This window comes from Zingiber officinale, chromosome 6A, assembly GCF_018446385.1.
Source record: "Zingiber officinale cultivar Zhangliang chromosome 6A, Zo_v1.1, whole genome shotgun sequence".
Lineage (NCBI taxonomy): Eukaryota > Viridiplantae > Streptophyta > Magnoliopsida > Zingiberales > Zingiberaceae > Zingiber > Zingiber officinale.
This window is the reverse complement of record NC_055997.1, coordinates 120,648,036-120,673,717: the sequence shown is the minus strand read 5'-3', so window position 1 is coordinate 120,673,717 and position 25,682 is coordinate 120,648,036. Positions and strand designations below refer to the sequence as shown.

At 36.4% G+C, this 25,682-nt stretch overlaps 1 protein-coding gene across 3 annotated transcripts in view; it reads left to right on the top strand.

Annotated features, from left to right (window-relative positions):
• Window positions 1–15,086: 15,086 nt before the first annotated feature.
• LOC121997785 (L-arabinokinase-like) overlaps window positions 15,087–25,682 on the top strand; it is a 55,124-nt gene continuing 44,528 nt past the window's right edge. For 2 of the 3 annotated variants that reach the window (XM_042552415.1, XM_042552414.1), the window contains exons 1-17: window positions 15,087–15,237; window positions 15,331–15,465; window positions 16,442–16,549; window positions 16,651–16,719; window positions 16,860–16,943; window positions 17,126–17,202; window positions 18,103–18,169; window positions 19,579–19,636; window positions 19,719–19,786; window positions 19,862–19,924; window positions 21,753–21,806; window positions 21,904–22,006; window positions 22,102–22,211; window positions 22,297–22,416; window positions 22,966–23,022; window positions 23,491–23,663; window positions 23,741–23,906. In XM_042552415.1, the coding sequence (XP_042408349.1) occupies window positions 15,349–15,465; window positions 16,442–16,549; window positions 16,651–16,719; window positions 16,860–16,943; window positions 17,126–17,202; window positions 18,103–18,169; window positions 19,579–19,636; window positions 19,719–19,786; window positions 19,862–19,924; window positions 21,753–21,806; window positions 21,904–22,006; window positions 22,102–22,211; window positions 22,297–22,416; window positions 22,966–23,022; window positions 23,491–23,663; window positions 23,741–23,906 (1,494 nt within the window). In that variant the 5' untranslated portion in view covers window positions 15,087–15,237; window positions 15,331–15,348. Of the gene's footprint in view, window positions 15,238–15,330; window positions 15,466–15,566; window positions 15,950–16,441; window positions 16,550–16,650; window positions 16,720–16,859; window positions 16,944–17,125; window positions 17,203–18,102; window positions 18,170–19,578; window positions 19,637–19,718; window positions 19,787–19,861; window positions 19,925–21,752; window positions 21,807–21,903; window positions 22,007–22,101; window positions 22,212–22,296; window positions 22,417–22,965; window positions 23,023–23,490; window positions 23,664–23,740; window positions 23,907–25,682 lie in introns of those variants that run through there. The other variant, XM_042552416.1, reaches the window with a different exon arrangement.

Sequence of the window (25,682 nt, the reverse complement as noted above, 5' to 3'; positions counted from 1 at the left end):
TTATTTTAACTATAAAATTACACTAGTACACTCTGAGTGTATTGAGTAGGACCATTTAAGATAAGTTCTTTTTATACTAACTGCATAAAAGAACAAGACCTTTGTTATTATGGAAGTATGTGCTCTTAATCATGATATAATAACAAGCACATATACTCAATATTTATTTCTTTAATTTATCAAAGGGTGTGATTTAGTTCGATAAATCAATAGACCCGATAAGTTAGGAAATGGTATTGTTTATATGGTGTGTTGTTGATTATAGAATGAAATTGTGTCCTAGTAATCTAAGTTGATGATGTCCCCAAGAGGAGCTCATAAGGATTGTCATGTAAACCCTGCAGGTGGACTTAGTCTGACATGATGATGAAGTTGAGTGGTACTACTCTTGGAGCTAGATATTGATTAAGTGAGTTGTCAGTAACCTATTTAATTAGTAGTCATTCGATATCTTAAACACAGGGAGATTAACACACTCATGATAAGAAGGAGCTCAAAATGTAATTTGGGATTGGTGCGATAGTTCAATAATAATTCTTTAATAGTATGAATTATTATTGATGAAATTAAGTTGGGTGTTCGGGGCGAACATAGGAAGCTTAATTTCATCGGGAGACCAAAACCAATTCCTCCTCTCGGTTCCTATCGTAGCCTCTTATTTATAAAGTATTATATCCATCCATACTCACCTTCTTACCCACCTTAAGGTGGTCAGCCAAGCCAAGCTTGGAGCCCAAGCTAGGGTCGGCCAAACCAAGGTGAGTTGGTTTTCATTAGGTGGTCGGCCCTAGCTTGAACTCATGCTTGGTGTGGTCGGCCACATTAAATTAAAAAGGATTTTATTTTAAAAAAAATTCTTATGTGGAAGCCATGGTTTTAAAAGAGAGTTTAAAATTTAAATCTTTCCTTTGATAGCTTTCTACAAAAGATTAAGTGAAAGGTTGATATCTTTTCTTATTTGTAGTTAAAAGGAAGATTTTAATTTTTGATAAAACTTTCATTTTTGTAACCATTCTCATGATTTAAAAGAGAGTTTTAAAATTAAATCTTTCCTTATTTGCAGATTGAAGGAGGATTTTAATTTTAGAGAAAACTTTCCTTTTGTAAATCATCCACATATTTTAATAGAGAGATTTTAATTTATAAAAGTTTTCTTTTATGACCAACCATGAAGGAAATTTTTAAAGAAAAATTTTTATTTAAAATTTTCATGAAACAAATTAGGAAGTTTTAATTTTGTGTTTAAAACTTTCCTTGTTTGGAGGGATTAAGGTGGCCAGCCATATAATGTTTGAAAGGAAAATTTTATTAAACTTTCTTTTCATTGGCAAAGAGAATAAGAAAGTTTTAATAAAACTTTTCTTATTTGCCAAGACCAAGGAATATAAAAGAGAGGGTAGAGGTGTCTCGCCTCATAACAATATCTCTTCTATTAGTTCCTCTCTTCCTTGGTTGGTGGTCGGCTCCTCTTTTCCTCTCCCTCTCCTATTCTTCTTCCTTGGCCGGCGGCATCTTCATCTCAAGGAGCTTGGTTGGTGGCCGGATTTTGCTAGAGGAATGAGGAGAAATAGGAGGCATTGTTTCTAGCATCCCTTAGAGCTTGGTGGTGGTGGTCGAACCTCATCTTCTCTTAGAGTTCTTGTGGTGGCCGAAACTTGTTGGAGAAGAAGGAAGCTTGGGTGGTTCTCGTCTCGGTAGATCGTTGCCCACACGACGTCTGAGATAAGAAGAGGAATATGATAGAAGATCAAGAGGTTGTTGCTTACAAAGAAAGATATAACTAGCAATTCTATTCCGCATCATACTAATTTTCTTTGTATAGATTTTGAAATACCAAACACAAGAGACATATGATTCTAGATTTCGAATTTGTGTTCTTTTGTTTGTTTTTTTTTATCTTGTGATTCGATTGTTCCTTTTGGTTAAATCTAGGGTTACTATAAGGAAATTAAATATTAAATTTCATTGAAAGGCTTTGTCTTGGAAGTGGTGGATGCTCCCATACCCAAGAAGAGCTAGTACCTCGCCATGTTTAACCTGGAAGCCAATCTCTGAAATTAATATTTAATTGAATTTGTAACATGGGTGGATTTGGATCAATAATGTTAAGTATCGTTTGCGATCCAAGTCTAAACCTCTAAGAACAGATAAGTTAAATTTGGAATCAATAATGTTAAGTTCCGCTTGTGATTCCTAATTTAATTTCTAAAGAACACAATAGGTTGTTAGGAATAGTTCAGGACTTGTACAAAATTTTTGTACAGGAGAACCAGTACGATATTCCGAGTATCAACCAACAATAGCCGCCTTCCCTGAGTTGGCCGAACGTCCCTTTGATCGCCAGGTCGAACAGACGAAGTGCCCGATCGACGACCTTATCATTAAAAACATCCGAGCGGATATAGACTTGCTTCATGACATCAAACATACTCAACTCTACTTCTTGATAAGTCTTTAGGGCCGCTCGGGAGGCCTTAAGTTCTTCCTTCAACCGGGCTAACTCTTCGTCCTTGGCATCGAGCTGGGTCTTCATTGTTGCCTGCTCGATTAGCCGTCCATCCTTCTCGGCCTTCAGTACGACTTCCACCTCCTTTAAATTTTGGGCCAACACCCGAAACTTTTTATTCTTGATCTCCAGATCTTCAATGGTCTGGAGTTTCCTGATGTTGGCCGAATGGATTTTGGATTCAAAAGTGTTGGCCTGCTTATTAAGCCAAGCTATTTGTGTGGCCCGCTCAGCAACCAGATCGACTCTTAGCTGAACCAGCTCAGCGTTCATCCACTCCAGTTGGGCTTGTAAAACATATGACTGGCCGCTTGAGGCGTGAAGCTGCTGGAAGGCGACAGGTAACGCGCAAATCGTCCCTTGAGGCAGCCCAGACAGCAATAGCATCTGATTGGAAGACATCGACGTCGGGAGTTCCCCCAGGCCTTGCTCAATAACCGGAAGAGAGGTCTCACCCCGCGTGGATAGGAGTGGCAAAGTTTCTCCCCGCTCAGATGGAGGGCGCGAGTTGATCGCGGGGGAGGTTTGTAGGGCCGAAGTAGCCGTGCGAGAAGACCCCTCCGCTCGACGCCTTTTTCGATGTTGAAGGGGTTGGTCGGAGGTAGCCGATTCCGAAGCGACCACTATCGGAACCTTAGACGGTCGTTTGGGCAGAAGATCCGCTGTGGCAGCCGCCGCATCACTCGTAGTTGTCCTACTTCCCTAGTGTTGCTTCCCAGCACTTGAGTTCCTTCCTCCTCGCCGAGCAGATCCTCGTGGAAACCAACCAGCTGTAACCCTTGACTCTCCAATTCGGCCATAGCCGCGACATTAATCTCAGCATCTGCAAGCTTGGCTTTACCGGCCAGACACACACGCAACATGACTTCAGCTACAAAAGAAAGGAATAAATCAGTTAGATTCAAAAGTTAGACCAAGAAAGAGCATACCTAGGCTGGATAGAAGCCTTGTACTGATAGGGCTCAGATCGAACACATACAAGACACCTTCCAACAGCAACTTATGTAAATGATATTTTCGACCGGCCAAGCAGGAAGCTGCGTGAAGGTAGTCCGAGCGGCTCTTATACTTCTTAAGCTCTGGAGGGTTTGGCGCCTCCACCTGCCATCTGGTTGGGAAGTCCGACCGCTCGGGAAATCAAACAAAAAAGTAATATTCCTTCCAATGTTTATTGGAGGAAGGCATCTTATTAAAGAACATAAGACCCACTTGGGCTTGGAAAAGAAAAGTCCTCGGCTTGGACAATTTGGGATAATAAAAATAATAGAAGAGCCGAGGAGTAAGAGGTATGTCGTGTAGGCGGAATAGAACGACGACCCTACACAGAAGCCGAAAGGAGTTCGACACTAGTTGGTGTAAAGAGATGCGAAAATATTTACAAACGGCTGAAAAGAAGGGGTGGATCAAGAACCGCAGACCGGCGGTAAATTGGTCCCTAAAGAAGCAAACAAAACCCGAAGGTGACTCATTCGGGCGATCGAAAGCGGAGGAAAGGCCAATTTGGTAATTAGAAGGAATTTCAAAAGCATCTCTCAAACTTTTAGCATCGCCTCCGTCGAACCTGGATTCGATGAATGTGTACTAGAGCCCAGGGACGGAGGCAGGAGGCTATGAAGAGCTGGCCATCCAAACTAAAACTCAGAAAACAGTGAAGAAATGCGACTCGAAAAAGGGGACACTACCAGCAACGACTAGCTTCGATTGAAGGAAGGCGATGGCTTACTAGAGAGATCACTGGAGAAAGATTAGCGAAGAAGCAAAGTGCAGTGTCACCTAGATACTCGCAGACGAATACAACGACGTAAAGTGAAGAAGATGAAGCAGTTGATCGACCTCAGCCGTCTGATTTAAGGTTATGAAAACCTAGACGTGGATCCTACCGTTGATTTTGAAAAGGTGCACGTCTCGTCACACGCGAATGTCTGCCTGTCATCGAGCATGCAGTGGAAGTAGGGGACATGTGTCTTGCGGTCACCGGATAGAATTTAATGCGTTTAATTAAAAGCGTATAACCGCGTGCTTACCCATAAGCAGCGAGGATTTACACTATCTTCAAGAAATTTGGCTGACGTCAGTCTTGGCCGGACTTGCCCTAAGAAATGCATAACAAAAGACAATTTGTGAAGTGTTGTTGCTTATCTTCCTGATTGGCACAAGTAACGAGTCCAATCGTCACAAGGGGTGCGTCACTGAACTGAACCAGACAACGGCAAAATGCGTCTAAGCGACATTGGCTTATGGGTCACCTAGCATAGTTCGATCAGATATTATAGCATTTGGATAGATCAGAATTTAGAGACAGAGGCACCTAAGATACAGCTTGTCCCATCAGTCGGACTGGTAGCCTCCTTTGACTAGACTTGAGGGGGAGGTTTGTGATGCGGCGATAAAGGGAGGACCCACCTGTCACGGGTCGGTTGACACAGTGTTGGTCAAAGTCAAGGCGGTCAAACATCAGAATCATTGGATGTCTGGTTATCCTGATTGGCAAACGATTAGGCCGAGCAGATCACCCAACCGGTCAGGCGAGTAGATCACCCGTCTGGTTGGGCGAATGAACAAAACCCATAGATGGTCATTACGGTCAACGGGAAAGAGAGTCGCTTGAACCGCCCGGCGCAAGGAATGACGTCACAGGAAGGGATGATAAAACAAAAGAGAAGCCAAGACAAAGAAGCCTTCCTCTGGCAATGAATGTCATTAAATATGGGCAGATGAACAATCAATAGGAAAGGTATAAAAAGAGGGCGCTAGATATTAGGAAAGGCAAGATTTTCTATTTTCTTGATTACTTTATTTTCTCTTTTTGATTTTGACTTGAGCGTTGGAGGGCCAACACTAGGGACCCCTTCCCTGGGTTTTGGTTTTGTTTGCAGGATCGAAGTCTTCAGCCCGTCAACAGTCATCTCATTCCCAGCTTTCCAACTTTCTGCATTCAGGCAGGATAAGATATAATCAGGAAAACTAGACGAGCACATAGGATCTGATTCCTATTGGTCCCTTGGTGGTCGGCAAGAGGGGAGGGGTGAATTTCCCTGTATAAACAAACTCAACCCTTTCTCGACTTATAGCTTAATAAAGAAAACTTGTAAATAAAAAACTAGAGACTAATTACAGACACAGAAACACAAGGAGACTTACTTGGTTTGCAAACAGAAGATTGCTAATCCAAGGAAAATGAAGTGTACTTTTATGACGATTTCCTTTGGATGAAGTAGCCTCTTACAACGTTAATAGATCACAAATGAAAGTAGAACAGAAAGAAATGAATTACAAGTTGTTCACTAAACTACTGAAATCAGAGTTATATTTATAGCACTGTTCCGGGCGTCTAGAGTGGGATAGAATTCTATCCCCGATGCGTCGGTCAACAGACACGTCGAATCTGATAAGACTGAGGTTCTGGGCGCCCGGAATGGCTCTGGGCGCCCGGACCCCATAAACTTCAACATAGTTGACTTTTTCAGTTCAGGCCCTCTGCTCCGGTTCTGCTCGCCTCGGTCTAGGTCTTCCACTCTGGTTCCGCCCGTTTGGGTGATCTCGACTATCCAGAATAGGGCTCACCCGAACCCAATTTCCGGTCTTCTCCTCGAGCAGCCTTCCTCCCCGGCTTCTCGTCTCTCGAACGTCGTGTACGTTCTTCTCGTCCACCAGTGTATTCTTCCGCGGCACCTCGTCCCTCGGACACACCGAGTCCGTCGGCTCTCTCCCATGACGTCCTTCTCGCTAGCCGTGTCTTCCACTCGACTTCTTGTGTGCCTAAGCTCCTGTACACTTAGACACAGGGGTTAAACCAAACAGAACCTAACTTAACTTATTTGATCACATCAAAACAACCTTGGAGTTCCAACAATCTCCCCCTTTTTGATGTGAGCAACCCAAGTTAAGCTAGGGTAAACAAATAAAGTTAAAGCAAAAATAAATTTTGCAATAAAGCACAAAAAGTAGGACAATTTAATTTTAAGCTTCCTCCCCCTAGACTTAATCTTTTTCTTCTCCCCCTTTGATTACATAAAAAATGGGGTAGAATAAAAATCTAAGGATAACTTTTTATAAAACTCTGAATTTCCAAAAAGATTTTTTCAAGTAAAAAAAAATTCTAAGTGAACTCTGATTTTGGAAATATTGAAAACAATTTTGATAGCGCTAACAATGTAATAATTTCAGAAACATTTTCTAAGTAAAAAAAAATTCTAATTTTTTTTAGGTTTAATAACTTAAAAGAATTTAAGTTAAACATAAAATTTTTTTAACAAAAACAATTTAAATGAATTTTGCAATTTAAAGATAAAATTTTAAGTGAAATTTGAAAAAGTTTTTAAGTGAAGTTTACAATTTTAAAAATTTTAACAAATGTTAAACATTGACAAATATTGAAAGCATTTAATTTAATTAACTATTTCATGCTTATCAGTTTGTTAATTAAATATTCAATTCAGAAATTGGCTTCCAGGTTGCGGCGAGATACTAGGTCTTCTTGGTTATTGGATCATCAAACACTTCTAAACAAAGTATTTTAATGAATTCAAATATTTAATTTTCTACTTGAAAATCCTAAGTCTAATTTCACTCTTTAATTTAAACAAGCTTTTGGAACCCAATATATGTTCCTTCCTACAAGATTAATCAGGTATTTTCTAGGGATATAAGATTTGTTACTTTTCTGATCTAACCTTTGTAAAATCTATAGTACCAGTTTAATCCTCTATAGTTTCTAAGAACAGAAATATTTGAACATACAATATTTTTCAAATTGTTTATTTCTTCTTTTAATTTAACATTTTTAAATTTTACTTTTTCAAAATCTTCTATCAAACATGATTTTGCTAAAATTCTTTTTATTTCTAAGTTTTCAATTTTTAATTTATCATTTTTATTTCTGATTCTGATGATGAGGTGTGGTCCCAAGTAGCAGTTAGAGTCTTGTGCTTGTTCTGCTTGGGCATCTTGCCTTTTCCTTTTTGAGTTTTGGACAATTCTCTTTTAAGTATCATTCCTTTTGACACTGGTAACATCGAACCCTTCTTCTATTTCTTTGATTTTTCCTATTCTGTATTTCTTTAAATTTGTTAGATCTAAAATTTTTTCTAAAATTTCTTACCATGTAAGCTTCTTGATCTTCTTTTGAGTTTGACTCGGGTTCATCCTTCTTGGTTGCTTTTAGTGTCATAATCTGGCATGTTTCTTTTGTTGTACCTGTACATTTGGTTTCATGTAATTCTAGAGTAGAAAAGAGTTCCTCTAGGGTACTTACCTCCAGGTCCTTTGAGATGTAGTAGGCGTCAATTATCGAGGACCATTCTGGAGTCCTGGGAAAGGCATTGAGTGCGCAGCATATCGAGTCCCGGTTGGTTACCGTTTTACAGAGGTTTTCGAGTTCGGTGATTAGTTCTTTGACCTTCGCGTGTAGATCGGCTACCTTCTCACCTTTTTCAAGACGAATATTCGTCAGTTTGTTTCGAAGTATGTCTCGTCTTGTGAGCTTGGCTTCGGATGTGCCTTCGTGTAGTTCCAGGAATTTTTCCCAGAATTCTTTGACCGATGAGTAGCTCCCGATGCGGTTGACTTCTTGAGGCGGCAGCAAGCTCAGCAAGTGATATTCTACTCGGTTATTTGCTACGGAATCATTTTATTCTTTCTTCATCCAAAGACTCTCTTCCTTCTCCTCTCCAATTTGATTCGTAGGTGCTACAAAACCATATTTTATTATTAAACGAATCTCAAAGTTAGTTTTTAGAAATACCTCAATTCAACGTTTCCAGTGTGTGAAGTCTCTCTCAAATTTTAGTGGAACGATGCTTGGTCCGACCATTGGTTCCTTTGCTTTGGTTGGTAGTTAGTCCTTCTGAAGCGTCCTTGCTCTGATACCACTTGTTGGTCCCTTGGTGGCCGACAAGAGGGGAGGGATGAATTGACTTGCAAAAACAAACTCAACCCTTTCTCGACTTATAGCTTAATAAAGAAAACTTGTAAATAAAAAACTAGAGACTAATTACAAACACAGAAACACAAGGCAACATACTTGGTTTGCAATTAGAAGATTGCTAATCCAAGGAAAATGAAGTGCACTTTTATGACAATGTCCTTCAGGCGGAGTAACCTCTTACAACGTTAACAGCTCACAAATGAAAGTAGAACAGAAAAAAATGAATTACAAGTTGTTCACTGAACTACTGAAATCATAGCTATATTTATAACACTGTTCCGGATGCCTGGAAGGGTTCCGGGTGTCTAGAGTGGGATAGAATTCTATCCCCGATACGTTGGTCAACGGACACGTCGAATCTGATAAGATTGAGGTTTCAAGCGCCCGAAAGGGTTCCGGGCACTCGGACCCATAAAAGCCAACACGGTTGACTTTTTCGGTCCGGGCCCTCTGCTCCGGTTCTGCTCGCCTCGGTCCGGGTCTTTCACTCTAGTTCCGCTCGCTTGGGTGATCTCGGCCATCCGGAATAGGGCTCACCCGAACCCAATTTTCGGTCTTCTCCTCGAGCAGCCTTCCTCCCCGGCTTCTTGTCTCTCGAACGTCGTGTACGTTCTTTTCGTCCATCGGTGTGCTCTTCCGCAGCACCTCGTCCCTCAGACGCACCGAGCCCGTCGGCTCTCTCCCATGCCGTCCTTCTCGCTAGCCGCGTCTTCTGCTCGACTTCCTGTGTTCCTAAGCTCCTGCACACTTAAACACAGGGGTTAAACCAAACAGGTCCTAACTTAACTTATTTGATCACATCAAAATAACCTTGGGGTTCCAACAATTCCATATCATTCCGAGATCATTAACTCTATCAGTCAATTTTGATCAAAATTAACTCGAAACACCACATTGAGAGCAATGAATTTTTATCAGGTTTTTATTATTTTTTTTAAAAAGGTTTAATCTATTGCTATAGTGTAGCAATTGTTTAAAGTTATGGTTCATGGTCATATAAACTTACCGAATCGATTGCTACATTGTAACAATCGATAAAAAAATATATAATTTGTATTTAAAAATTTGTTGTTCTCAATATGATGTATGAAAATAATGTTTTAGGGCATGCATATATTTAGGAGAACTAAATGAGCACATATAACCTTATTTCATGTCATTCTGAGTTTTTTAGGTCAATCAGTCAAATCTTGATTAAAATCGATTAATAGACCGAGAAAGCTTGGAATGACATGAAATCAGGTCCTATGTATGTTAGGACACTTCGGGAGCTAGAGGAGGAGGGGTGATTAGCTCCAATCGCTTTGTCTTGTTGATTTGTTGCAACGGAAAAACTCGAAGCAATGCTAACATCTGAATTTACTTGGTAGATACTTTCTTGAGGTGATTAATCTAAGTATCCACATAATGCACATACATCATTATGAAAATCATTCCTAGGAAACAAAGGGGCATTGGGTAAGTGATTTGAGTATTTTCAAAGTTGCCTATGCGATTTGGGTAATACGAAATTTAAACTACATGGTTCAGTAATTTATCCTTATAACAATCAATTAATTGGTTGCTATCCTCGGACAATGGTGCAACGGTAAGATGTTTGATAGATTAATCAAGTATTTATGGCTCTATTTCTAACTACAATGCATTGCATGATATTATCCTTCAATGAAATGAAAAATCTAGAACATTAGCTGTGGAGTGAGAAATCACGCGTACTTTCAGATTTATTATGATAATCAATTGAAACTTTTTGTGGGGTTGGATTGTTCATCTCCGATACTTCATATGTTCCAAGAATTGAATACCTAAATTATAAATAAAAAACTAATAAAAACCTAACTGTTACATTATTGGAATAATCATTAATTATCTGTCGTAGCAATCAATTAATAGTTAAAAAATCTTTTCATTTATTTATTTTCAAAATACTCTTTTAATGGTTGATAATTAAGGATATTCTTTTAATTTTTACCCAATATATATACAATATATAATTTCCAGCAATGCAATGAGTTAATCCTAATGAATCAGTTTTCCAAATAGGTAAATCTCTACCTTAAATATCTATATACATATATTAAACAATAATTAGTTTTTTTAGCTGTGGTCCAATTCCTTTTTTGAACAGTTTTAACGATAAGGATAATAATAAGAAGGTTTATCATTTAATTTTTAGATAGAATTAGAAATTAATTTTAATTATTGATTATTTACTATATTTAGATTCAATCACAGTTATATTTATTATTATTTTTATATTTATTATTATTATAGGTATTGTAATATATTACCATATATATCATAATACTTTTCTATATAATTATGTGACCATCTTTATAAATAAATTTGTTAGCCTATACTAATATCACTAATAAAATAATTAATTCTTTTATTTAGTTTGTTTATTACATATTTACTATGATATCATGATCCTTCATTTGTTTCCCGTTCCACTGGCTGTCCTTATTTTTCCTTTTCGTTGATTTCTCTTATGCTTCCCACTAGTCCCTCTCTCTATTTTTTTCCCCCACCACGTATTTTGTTTTACCTTTGTTTTCTCTCTCAGTCATTCTCTGTTGCTCACGAAGGAAGAAAAAAGGCTCCCTTTTTCCCCGGCAACAAACAACAACTAACAAGCAATCCTAACTCGTCTTAGCAGTAAGTAACTTTATTATAGGAGATCTTCTCTTCTATAGTCCTTCCTATTTTCCAACAACAATAACAACATCAGAGTATCTCCTTCATATATGGTGCCGACCAAGTTTATTATAAGAGATTTGTCTCTGGATTTCTTCGTATTAGCAGAGGAGTGAACTTCTCCTATTTATTTTCCAACAAGTCTATAACAATATAATTTGCACCACAAATTTGTTCTGGCATCATTTTTTTTCGCAAAATCTTCCCCTATGGGATGTTATTTTAATACTAGAGTAACTCATCATGTCATGCCAAACCATCGCATCATTACAAAAATCTTATCCTATTATGGCTCGGATATGATATAGGTAGGCGATGACTCAAGTTTATAAATTGTTAACTATGGAAACACACATTTTCAGTCATGCACAATATTTATCATATTTCATCTATTACTAAAAATTTACTTTCTACGTGTCAATTTAGTCTTGATAACAATGTCTTCTTTGAATTTCATCCTGATCATTGTCTTGTAAAAGATAGAACGACATGTGCAATTTTACTTCATGCCAAGATTAAAAATAGTCTACTATCATCAATGTCCTTTTTTAAAGCTTTTATTGGTGAACACACTAATAAATCAGTTTGGCATGCTCGTTTTAGTCATCATTCTCTTCGTATTGTTCAACGAATCATAAATCAATTTGGTTTACCTACTTCATATATCTCATCACCTCATTTATGTAAGACATGCTTAGAAGCCAAGAGTCACAAGTTACCTTTCTCTCCATCTAATCATATTCATTATGATATTTGGGGTCCTGCGCCTATCCTATCAAATCAAGATTTTCTATATTATGTCACTTTTATTGACCATTTTAGCAAGTTTATTTGTCTCTATCCTATGAATCGAAAGTCTGCTTTACGTGATATATTTTGTCATTTTCAAAACCAAGTTGAGCGTTATTTTGATTGCAAAATACTTGATTTTCATTCTGATTGGGGAGGTGAGTATCAAGCTCTTCATCACCATCTTGCTTCTTATGGAATTGTTCATCAAGTCTCTTGTCCCCACACCCCTAAACAAAATAGTTTTATAAAAAGAAAACATCTACATATAATGGAAACAACCTTAGCTCTTCTTAATCATACATCTATTTCTCGAAAATTTCGGGATGAAGCAGTTAGCACTGTAATTTACCTCATAAATCGTCTTCTCACTCCGTTGCTTGATCAAAAGTGTCCATTAGAGAAGTTTTATAATCAAACTCCTGACTATACTTTTCTTCGAGTCTTTGGTTACGCATGTTATCCATGGTTATGTCTATACTTTAGACTCTCGTTCACAACAGTGTATTTTCATTGGTTATAGCAATTTGCATCATGAGTATCGTTGCTTACATATATTGACCGGGTGGATTTATATATCTTGGCATGTTATTTTTGATAAGTCTCTGTTTCCTTTTTCAGTAGCATGCTCATCCTCTCCTCCTAAGACAAGTAGCACATATTTGGTACCACCCACCCTTACGACAAGCATGTAACATCCATCTCCTCTATCGGAAAATGATATACGAGGTAATGGTATTTTGGGTTCAGCTCCATCTCTGCCACTCTTTGAGGCATCCCCTTTTGATCCTTCTAACACATCATCCAATCATGAGGATAATTTGCTTTCTTCCTTGGATATGCCACATATCGTATATTCACATTCCCAACCTACCCCTTACCTTCTTCGACAAGTGGTTCTGATGAAGATGTTCCTTGGTGCACACTTCTCTTAAGTGATATCTATGCACGATGTCCACCAGAGGCCACTCAATATCACCTTCCATAGGCTCTAGTGGCATCTTCAAAATTTATCAAACCTACATGCTTTACACATGCTATTAAGAATCCAAATTGGCGTGTTGTGATGACTACAAAATTTAATGCTCTCCTTCGCAATGGGACTTGGTGCTTAGTTCCTTGCACTGCCTCCATGAATATTGTAGGCTCCAAATGGGTCTTCAGCCTCAAGTATTGTGTTGATGACTTTCTTGAGTGATATAAAGCTCGTCTTGTGGCAAAAGGATTCAATCAACAACCAGATATTGACTTTAATGATATATTTAGTCTGATTATTAAGATTACAACCGTCAGATTATTACTATCTATAGTTATTAGTGCCAATTGACCAATACGCCAATTAGATGTTTCTAATGCCTTTCTTCATGGTCATCTTGAGGAAATTGTATATATGGAGCAGTCGCCTGGGTTTATTCATCCACAACTTCCAACACATGTTTGTCAATTGAAGAAATCATTATATGATCTTCGACAAGCCCCTCGTACATGGTTTTATCATCTCTCTACTTGACTACACTCAAGGGTTCTCTGGCTCAAAAACTAACTCATCTTTATTTTATAAGTGCAATGCCGGCTCTATACTTTTTCTCCTTATTTATGTGGATGATATTCTTCTAACTAGTAATGATTAAGAAGACATCACTTCTCTACTTCATCTTCTTAATCAAGAATTTTTTATTAGAGATCTCGGTACAACCCGTTTCTTTCTTGGTATTGAACTTTTCTCAAATCCGGATGGTTGTCTCCTTTCACAAAGCAAATACATTACTGGAATCCTTCAACGGGCCAAGATGGATGATGCATGTCCTGTCTCAACATCGTTTGTTGTAGGCAACTTTTCTGCACCTTTATCTTCTCCTGCTTTGGCGAATCCTCAAATATATCGAAGTATTGTTGGAGTCTTACAATATGTCATTATCATACGTCCTGACATATCTTTTGCAGTCAATGAGCTTGTCAATATATGCACTCTCCCACTGAACAACATTGGAAATGAGTTAAGAGGATCCTTCATTATCTTAAAGGTTCTATTCTTCATGATCTCTTTTTATATCGACATTCCTTACGGGAGTTGAATGCATTTAGTGATGCAGATTGGGTCGATTCTCCTGAAGACAGATGTTCTACTGGAGGATATGCAATATTTCTTAAACGAAATTTTATCTCTTAGCATTCTAAAAAGTAATATACTATATCTCGATCCAGTATCAAAGTTGAATATAAAGCAGTTGCTAAATGTAACGTCTAAAATTATTTGGCTTCAATCCCTTCTCTCATAATTATATTTTTCTACTGATATTATACCTAAGATATGGTGCGATAACATTGGAGCAACATATCTTACTATAAATCCAGTTTTTCATACTCGCACAAAACATGTGGAGATAGATTTTCACTTTGTATATGAACGTGTAGTAGCTAAATAACTATCAGTCTCATACATCTCTATAGAGGATCAAATTATTGACATCTTCACTAAACCATTATCCTAACAACGGTTTCATAGATTGACAGCCAAACTCAACGTGTTGAATATTCTGTTGAATTTGTCGAGATAATGACGACAAGGATAACAGTCCAGAGTAATAATCAGAAGATTTATCATGTTCTAGATAGAATCATAAATTGATTTTTAATTATTGATGATTTACTATGTTGGGATTGCATATTTATCATTATTTTTATATTTATTATTATCATATATATCATAATATGTTACCATATTTGTATAAATAAATTTGTTAGCCAATACTAATATTAATAAGAAAGCAATTACTTCTTTTCCCTCTTTTGTTTATTACATATTTATCATTAACCTCGTTAGTAAAGAAGATAGGGAATTTAGATCGTCAAATTAATTAAGAGATGGATGAAATTTTTTTTACCAATGATATGTGCCCATTTAACAAGTGTGGGCTAGATTTGTGGTCACAACCTTAAGAAAGTTATATAACAAATATTAAAAATTTTGACCCTATCAAATTCCCTTCTAAATTAAGCAAATATATATAATAATAAATTCACAATCTGGAATTCCTTTATATTTCATTCCCAACAGCCAAAATTTAATTTCTATTATTTTACGTATCATCTTTAAGTTTAATTATCTTTCATTAGCATCCATTTGCGCGGATTGCGGATGACATCATCGATCGTTGCTTTTGAAATTTGGATAAGCATAATCTCCTTGATTTCCTATTTTAAGCAAAATATCTCCTATTTTAATGTTCAATTTGTTCATAGGTTCTATCGACGACTCCGAAGCTACTAACATTTCTCCACCTTTTTCCATTTCTTTTGCAATCATCATTCGAATCAGGCAACGACGCTTAATTTGACTTTATTGCTCCTCCCTTTCTCTTTCTCTTTGCGATTTGTTTGTGGATTAACAACCGCTGCTCCATTTATCCAGTCTCCCTCGTCGCCATCGATGGCGCCCGCCGTTTTGCTGGAGACAAAGCTAGGGGTCAGGGACGCTGGCCGCCGTCTCGTCTTCGCCTACTACATCACTGGCCATGGGTTCGGCCACGCCACCCGCGTCGTCGACGTAACCTCTCTACTTCTCGCAAGTCCTCAATGTCGTCATTTCCCTCGTTTGTCTTTTTCCTCCGTTTGTTTACTTTACTGTTGTATTTATTGAGTTATCTGCTCGAATCGTGGAGACGGTGATTCATCCGAGATCCGTCATCTGCACGAATCTTGGAGATGATGGCGAGATCCTCGAAGCTTGCTTTATGACGTGAAGGGATCGAACAAGAATCAAAAAGTGGTGCCAGATGCGGCGTCACTTGGCGGTTGATTGCGTTTATTGCCCGATGAACTCGGGAGACAGCGGAGGAGCTCCTGAAAGCTCGTGCGGTGTTCGGTTTTCTCGTCCTTGGGATAATTTAATATTGATCAAAGATTTCTAAGGTTTCGTTAGTATGGGGATCGAGGATGGACATAGCGTAGCCGCTGCGTCCTTGGAGCACCTTGTCTTCGCTTATTACGTGACTGGACACGGATTTGGCCACGCTACTCGTGTTGTTGAGGTCCGGAGATCCTCGTATTCTCTTACTTCTTTGGTTTTTGATTTTTGTCCTCTGAACTATCGGATTTTTGTAAGTTCTGTTCGTTCGTTGATCGTCCCGGACAGATTGGGAAAAAAAAGAGATTTTTTGACTGGATATGGAGTGGAATGGAGTCAGGATCTTTCTAGCAGGTGCCAAAAATGGAGTTGGGATGCCGGGGAAAAAATAAAATAAAACCGAACTGTGGAATTAGATTGCCATTTCAATCTAAAATTATGCTTCTTCTTTGCTTTGGGGGTTGACATGCACATGGAATTCGAAGGTTGTTTAATCTAAGAGGAATTGCGTAATATTGAGAGACTTACTGGACTTCATCTTGGTTCAGCCTTAACATGTTTTCTCTTCTGTAGCACCATCTAATTTAGACATATAAATAAATCTTAACAGAGAGTTTACGAAGGATTTTCCTCTGCTTTTCCTCTGCATATGCTTATAGAACATCTTGTGTTGCAGGTTGTGCGGCATCTTATAGCTGCTGGGCACGATGTTCATGTAGTAACTGGTGCTCCAGACTTTGTGTTCACGACCGAGATACAGTCGCCCAATCTCCACCTAAGAAAGGTTAGTCTGAGTTAAGATATTATAGAATCTTATCAAGATTAATATGCTTAGCACAATATGGAAACTGCAATAAAAGTATGATGGTAGTTCTTGATTTGCAGGTTTTGTTGGATTGTGGTGCAGTTCAAGCTGATGCTTTAACTGTGGATCGTCTTGCTTCCTTGGAAAAGGTATTAGAGAAATAAGTGGGACATATGGTTCCTGTACCTTAATTTCATTCCGATTGACTCTGAGACATGCATATATTGTTTTCTCTTTTTAACAATTAGTTATCAGCAACTGTATTCTTGTCATCATTTCCCTCTTGCAGTATCATGAGACAGCAGTGTTACCTCGGGCTTCAATTTTGGCAACGGAAGTGGAATGGCTGAATTTCATCAAAGCTGATCTAGTGGTACACAAATTTATTCATTGACATTATTGCATAACCATATAAATGTTTTTCTTGATTTTCTATCCGCTTTGTTCACATCTATGACAGAAAGTCATCTTTTACTTTAACTGTTGTTTTACTTGGAGGGATTTTTGGTCATTTTTCGATCTAGATTATGATTGCCGCTTCTTAATCTAAGGTAGGTCTCAGATGTTGTTCCTGTAGCTTGCCGTGCAGCAGCAGATGCTGGGATTCGTTCTGTTTGTGTCACCAACTTCAGGTTTCTAATACTCTTTTGTGCTTCAATTACGCTTCTTATCTCCAATAAATATTGGCTCTGCAATTGTTATTTCATACTTGTCAATGAGTGCCAGGAATGTTTTCCACATAACAATAGACTAAATTAAAGATGAGAGAAATGGTCTGACAAAAAAAATTCAACAATCTTTAGCTTATGGAAAATTGCATATAACTAGTGTTGATACTTTTCACTATTAGTTTGTGAGAGATAGAATCAACCAGTAGAAAAAAGAACACCAAATCATAATGTTGATGCTTCATAGAACAACAGAGCAGCATTGACCGGCTCAAGATCTCCTCCTGCATTGCAATGATATTGCCACTTTGAACATATGAATTGTGTTATTCTGTTTATGTTACTACATTCATACCTGAGATTTACCTATAGCACTAGAAGAACAGTTCTGTATATACACACTTGTATATTTCCACCTATTTGAATATATATATTGTCAATGTGCATTGTACTGATTTAAACATTGAACTAAGTTGTATACTATATTAATGATCCTTAAAATCTCTCTCTCTTTCAATATATATATATATATATATATATATAGAGAGAGAGAGAGAGAGAGAGAGAGAGAGAGAGAGATAGAGAGAGAGAGGCAGGGAGGAATGAAATGCTACCCACCTTATTTATTCTACGCATCTAGTGTATTTTTATTGTTTTTCACTTCCTTTAGCCTAAATACTATACCATAAACCCTAAGCTCTAAAAATTAAAAAATTACGCTAGGTGTGCACGGGTGTGCAGCATAAGGTGGGGAGCATATCAAATCCTTATATATATATATGAAATTGTATCATCTTTTTTATTCATTTGCTTGGGTTATTCATAGTATGTTGTGTCTTCATAACTCTATATTTTATTTTGCAGTTGGGATTTTATATATGCAGAATATGTAATGGAAACTGGTCGTCACCATCGCTCAATTGTTTGGCAGGTGTTTGTTCACTATTATCATCTGAAATTAACTAAAACTTATCTCTAACAATTCAGATGCTTGGTATTATTACTAGTTCTAGAATATTTTTTATTTCTCATTCTGCTACTTTAATTTTTTTGAATAATTTCTAAATTTTTGTTTTCTCTTGTATGGTTTACATAGCTGAAATATGAACTATGTAGTAACAAACTTTTTTCAAGAACCATCTTTGCATTAGTTTAATCTGTTAAACACTTCTTCTCAAACCTACCATTATTTTTTTGCAACCTCCAAGTAAATCATATTAGAAGTGCCAACGGCCCCCGGGGCAAGGTTGAGTTGGCTAGTGTGGGGTAGAGTTGCTACAATAGGGCAAGGGTTTGAATCTCGGCAAAGCTGAGGAAAAAAAGCCCTCCCCCGCACTAACCAACTATAGCATCCCAATTTACCTCCTCACAGATGGTCGTGGTGCCGACCGTGTGGGGCCTGGGTGGCGGATTCCACCTTTTGCTACAATATTAGAAGTGCCAACTACAGTAATTCTAGTAGTACATGATAAATGAAAATATTTTTTTTGATCATCCTTGTATAAACTTGAACAAATCTCTTTCTAGTGGCTTACAAGATGCTGCTTGAAATTGAGTGTAATTGTTTTTACTCTTGACTTTCTTTATCCCTTCTGTTACTTTTTTGCTATATCATTTTTGATGAACTGCTTGGTCTTATCTTTATATACATTAATAATTTATGGGATCCTAATCAAAGAATTAGAATTATGTTTTCTGTTTTATACTCCTTTAAAACCCTTTGCATGGATAATACTCATGAGAATTTGTAATTTTCTTTTCATTTCTTGTGCTTATTTAACCTTCCACTGGATGACATGAATATGCCTCTCAATACTAGAGGGTTGTCAAATGCAAAAAAAGTAATTGTTTGTTGGATGTATCTCTGTCTTTATTGTCTCTGAATGCATGTTTCTCTATATTTGTTGTTCCAGATGCATATAACTTGTAATTTTGGATGGATATATATGATTTTTGACACCCTATTGTCTTGTCTTTGTCCAGAACCATGTCAGTATACATGTTACTGCTTCTATTGCAATTCTAATGATCTTCTATAGTGATATGTTTCTGAAGTTTATGATTCGTTAGACTTGTACTAGAGATCACATGACTGTTAACTCTTTGAAATAAATACAATATGTTGGGCCTCAGCCTCTTTGCTCCAAAAAAAAAAAGGACTTGAAATTTTTGTCATGTGAATTGTGAACTATATTTTTTTGTCATGAATCTTGATCATATGTATTCAGAATAATTAGATGGAAACGATGAATAGCTGAAGACGTCTCTGAGTTTTTTTGATAGAAGATGGTGTGCAAAAATTTCGGCATGCTAAATGTGGACTTTTGGAATTTATTGCAGATAGCAGAAGATTATTCTCATGGTGAATTGTTGCTCCGACTTCCTGGTTACTGCCCCAGTACGTAATGACCTTACCATATGGATAGTGTGCTTTACTTGAATATCATCAGAATAATAGGGAAATTTTTCCTTACTCGCAGTGCCAGCATTTCAAGATGTTATTGATGTTCCTCTAGTTGTTAGGAGGCTGCATAAATCTCGCACACAGGTGCAATATTTCTAAAGAGAATTATTTCAATTGATTATTTTAGTATGTCAATTCCTTGAGATTCTTGTGTATCAGATCAGGGAGCAATTAGGAATTGGAAATGATGTGAAAGTGGTAATCTTCAATTTTGGCGGTCAGGTACAATAGTCATGTTCTTGTTTTCACTGAAAATTTTGATATCTTTTGTTTAAATGGAAGCAGGAATGTAATCTATTTACTTTTAGGCTCCAGAATGACTAACTAATCTAATCTAAGACTAGGTCGATACAGGAGTATGTAATTTACTCCTATTCTATCTAACACTTTGTGAATTGTCCATTTTCTCATTCTAGGTGTGTTTTGGGAGTATTATATTTGAAGGAAAGTGCTTCTGTTTGAAATTTTTGGTTAACTATTTTCCATTTTAATTTAAACTTCATTAGATGTCATGTACAAACTGATTGGTTTTCTAATAATTAAGGCCTTCTGTCTATTAATTTCTCTTTTATACTTTCTTCATAGTATCAAGTTTCTAAAATCCTGAAATTTATTTTTGAGTTGCCTTTTGGATTTTGAACGTGTATAGTAAACACCCAATGCTTTTCCTCTATTTCTTTGATGCAGCAGATTGAATTTTGATTGTACATTTCATAAAAATATATATATGATTTCCATGCTTATCTTTCATTATCCTTACCGTTATACTTCTTTTTCATAAGGTGGTGGGGCATTGTGGGTTTGAGTACTGGTCAATTTGGAGATAATATATACACAAAGTTTGTGTAATAGAGAACAGAAATATTATCAATTAATAAATAATAATAATATTATATCAGAGTAGGTACAGTTACTTGTACCTCTGATTGATCATATATTGATAGACTTAACTAAGATGTGTAACATGCTTAAAAATGACTAACAAATTTTGAAGTGAAGTTGAAACATATAGGATTGAGGATGTAAGGGGTATATCCTTATCTAAAGTTCAATTTCAGGATGTGGTCCGAATAGCCAATCTCATATAGTTGAAACTCACAGTTTCTTGTTGTTGGAAAGAGAGAAATCCATAACTCATCATTCATTTGGCTTCTTTCTCGCTTAATACAGAATCTCAAAGCTCTAGTTTCTTTTGGTTCTCCTCCACTTTTTCTACATCCATGCATATAAGGAAACATTTGAATGTTCTTAAATATGATTTTCATAAATAATGTTAAATGTATATTATCCTCTAGAAATATTTGATATTCTTACCTTGTCTGAGATAATCCTTATCCTCAATTGTTAGTCATATGGTAAAAAATTTGATGATTAGTTGCTAGAATTTTATGATTCACAATTAGTATGTAAAATGAAACAATTCTCACATCAATACAAAAATGAGAGTAAGGATAAAGCTAATCATGACTTCGAAGTCATGTCATGCCAAAGTCGTCTTTCATTCCTCTCTTCAATTAGCATGGTCCGCTTGCCTCTCACTCTTCTAAAGCATTGATGATATTAAGTCAACGGTGAGGGTTGAGTTAACAATTATTCTTTAAGACAAATGCTTTTGAGGATGAAACATCTTATTGCCCATTTCATTTTAATTCTTAATGAAGATATACAACAATTTTTACGCTGATACCTGCTTAATTTACAAACATATATTATATTTATATTTGAACCAGTTTCACTTTACTCCATATAATAGTATGGTATGAAATAGAATATAAAAAAAAATTATGAACAGAGTAGAATTCTTTTCAGCATATTTATAATTTTCTATATTCATCTGTTTGGTTATGATTGATAATTCAAAAAATCACCAAAATGATTCAATACAAACCTCAATTTGACAATCACCAAAATGGTTTGCCAAACTTTTTGTTATTCAAAATTAGATTGTATGGCATACTCCAACTGTAGCTTTTATGTTTATTTGATTTTTCTTTGGATATGTTTAGTGAATCACTATTGAATGCATAATGATTACATCCATTTTTTCCAGCCAGCGGGATGGAATCTCAAGCAAGAGTGGTTACCGGATGGTTGGCTATGTCTGGTATGTTAATTTTGTAGTCTTAGAACTGAGATTTCACTTATTTGTGTATATTTCATATATGGATGATATTATTTCTCCCATGGTAATTCTGTTACAGGTCTGCGGTGCCTCTGACAAGCAAGAGCTCCCTCCAAATTTTGTAAAACTTGCAAAGGACGCCTACACACCTGATATAATTGCCGCTTCAGATTGCATGCTTGGTAATACATATGTTATCATGTGTTAAATTGCTTCTCTAGGTGATTATAATTTATATATAAGCATGGTATTCATGTTTTCTGTTCTATTGTTGTAGGTAAAATCGGATATGGAACTGTCAGTGAAGCTTTGGCATATAAGCTGCCTTTTGTTTTTGTTCGCAGAGACTATTTTAATGAAGAGCCATTTCTGCGCAATATGCTTGAGGTTCTACCACTTGATCATATTTGTTATGTGGAACATGTAATTGTGTTAAATTCCAAAGAGTTGATCTTATGGTCTTCCTAACTAGTATTACCAAGGTGGTGTGGAGATGATTAGAAGGGATTTGCTCACTGGGCACTGGGCTCCTTATCTTGAGCGTGCACTAACTCTGCAGCCATGCTATGATGGAGGAATTAATGGTGGTGAGGTACATCCTGTCTTCAATTTTCACTGTTCGGCATGCATGCTATCCTTTTCCATTCACTACCACACAGTGCATTTAAGTTAGCATGCTGCTTGTTCATTTATAACAAATATTGTGGGTAGTAAACTGTAAGATGTGGTCTAAGATGGAATTGGATATTTTCAGTTTAATGACCGCAGTTCAAATTTTGCCACAGAACATACTGGGTATTTTCAATTATTTCAACTATTAGCATGCTGCTTGTTCATTTATAACAAATATTGTGGGTAGAAAACTGTAAGATGTGGTCTAAGATGGAATTGGATATTTTCAGTTTAATGACCGCGGTTCAAATTTTGCCACAGAACATACTGGATATTTTCAACTATTTCCTAAATGATAATGTAATCTATCATTTACATTTTCTCTTTTTGATAATAAATTTCCATTTCGAAGGAAATACTGATGTCTTATTTATTCCATTTTTTTCCTAGATTACACCATCATCCATCTGTTATCATTAATATTGCACATTGTATGTCAGTTGGGAGCTGACATTTAATCTATATGCAGGTAGTAGCTAGCATACTGCAAGATACTGCTATTGGAAAAAAGTATGCTTCAGAAAAGGTATCTTTGATGAAAGGAACAACCTATTGAACATATGTGAAGACTAAATTTCTCATTGATGTTCCTTTCTCACAAGCCTTTTAATTAATTTCTCTTAGGAAAATTATATCTTCTTGTTTCCTTTCATTTGGTTCCATTTTTATGTTGTACAACTTTTCCCTGACAATATCTTGAGTTTGTTAATATTAGTATCACTGTATCTTTGAATTTCTGTTTTATCCTTACCTTATATATCTTCTGTTGTTGGTAATATTGAAACTTTGTTTTAAAATGAAAACTGTGGGTACATGAGAAAAGTCATTACCTTCGAAATGGTCTTGATTCAGAGAGAAGGATTTTTTTTAAATGCATGTTTTTGAGCATTTTCATTATTTTATGATCTCTCTAATTTGCTTTCATTCATCAGTTCTGTTTTCTTTTAGTTTCATGTTGTGAATCTGTGGTAAGTTTCATCTTCAACAATTCCAGTTAAGTGGAGTTAGGCGGCTCCGTGACGCTATAGTGCTTGGATATCAACTGCAAAGAGCTCCGGGAAGAGACATTAGTATACCTGACTGGTATTCACTGGCTGAAAATGAAGTTGGGCTTCGTTTTGCGTCAGTGGACACTCGGACAAATGGAAAAAGTTCAGTACAAGAATCGTGAGTAACCTTTTACCAGATTTCATATAATTTATTACATTTATGCAAGCTGTAATCAATTGATCGTCCAAATGAAGGCGCTTTGAAGACTTTGAGATACTTCATGGTGAATTGCATGGCTTGCCTGATACAATGGCCTTTCTAAAGAGCTTATCAGGATTAAATTCTGTTACCGAACCAAGGAGTTCAGAAAAGCGTCAAATACGAGAACGAGTTGCTGCTGCAACACTTTTTGACTGGGAGGTCAGTTTTCAATTCTATCTTCTGTTGGTGTTTTCTGGACTGAATCAGCTACTCTGCCTATGAAAATCTTCTACAATCTCTCATCTTTTTCTGGCTTTTTTCTAGATATCAAACAAGATACATTGTATTTCTTGTTCTGCTCATATGAGAAAAGTGCTCATCTAGCTCTACCTATTATACACTTAACTGTGTTTACTTTGATGGAAAGTCAGGGAGAGAATGGCTCACAAATTACATATGGACCTTCATCATTATGAACATCTGTTGCATTATTTTCCTTCCTCCCCTGATTTCTTCCATCTTAAGTAAACTCACCTTTATAGACTTATGGCTATTCATCGTTCTAACTTCCATCCATTATACTATTTTGAATTTTGTTTTGCATCACTCTTTAGTGATAATTAGTAATTGTGTAGTTGCCTGACCTTTCTGTTTTAGTTATTGCTCCTCTGAGGGGGTTTGCCATGTATTCTTGTTTCTCAAGATTACTGTGAAATGCGATATATAATTTCCCTCCATATGTTGTTTCCTTCTGAAAGTTGTCTTCTCTTCCATATTGTGTTTCTTTTCCCTATGCTTTCTCACCTCTGGGAATTTGCTTCCAGACCCCTGTTTATATATGATGTATACATCTGTATCAATGTGATTTACATTGGTTATAGACACTTCAATTTTAAGTGAACTAAACTCTGCATATTAAAATTCTAAAGGTGTAAATGAGATGAGTCAGGCTGAGTGAGCTTGATTATAGCTTGCTTGTTCATTTTCTTATCTAGATTTTGCAAGTCTGATTATTAGAAATCTTATTGAGCTCAAGCTTTTTATTTACAACAACAAAATCTTATCCCACTAAGTGGTGTCCGCTAAGCTCAAGCTTTTTATTTAGCTCAACTAAAACATTATTGTCCTAATTTTGTAAAATATTGATCTAATAAATGAAACTTGCATCATTAGTAACATACTATAAAATATAAATAATTTTTAAAATATTTTTTTTAGTATATTCTTTTATGTATTTGAATAAAAAATAAAGAATAAATGTAAACAAATTAACGAACAAGTTCATTCATAATTTTTTTACAATCTTTGTTCATAATAGTAATTTACCTAGCTCACTAGTTTCAAGTTTGTTTGTTGTAGGTGATTTATATTATCAAACGGGCATAACTAAGCTCTTGTCAAGATGAGCTCCAAGCTTATTCATTAACATCCTATTCATTTTCAAGTCCACAAAATTTCAGTAGCAGCTGTTTACACAATAAACTTGCCCACATACCACAACTGTGCATGATTAAGCAATGTAGTTTTAGGCTTTCGAGACACAAAACTTCAGAAGTTTGCAATTTTAGTTGCAGAAAATCAATACTTTAGTAATAATTTGATTCTAGTTTAAGAATCTATTGGGCTACCGTTGCTCTGATATTGACCAGTAAACCAAGTAACCAACCTATCCTGGATATTGAAAGAAATGAAGGGTATGCCATACCAAGCCTAGCAATTCTTACACCAAGATTTGGTTGGAGCAGTAAATGCATATCTACCAAAGCAGAATGTTTAGCCATGGAGAATGAAATTGCTTAGTTAGGCGTTTTCAGAAAAAATAGAATAGTTATCCGACACTCAACTCTTTACACATACTTGGGGTTTTATCTAATCTGCATTCTTAATTGGTGTGTTTAAAACTTAGCATAGAGTATTCTCCTCCCAATGTTATATTGGCAATTAAATTGATCAGTGTTAAACCAAGTTTAGCTGTTCATTTCTGTGTTTTCTTGG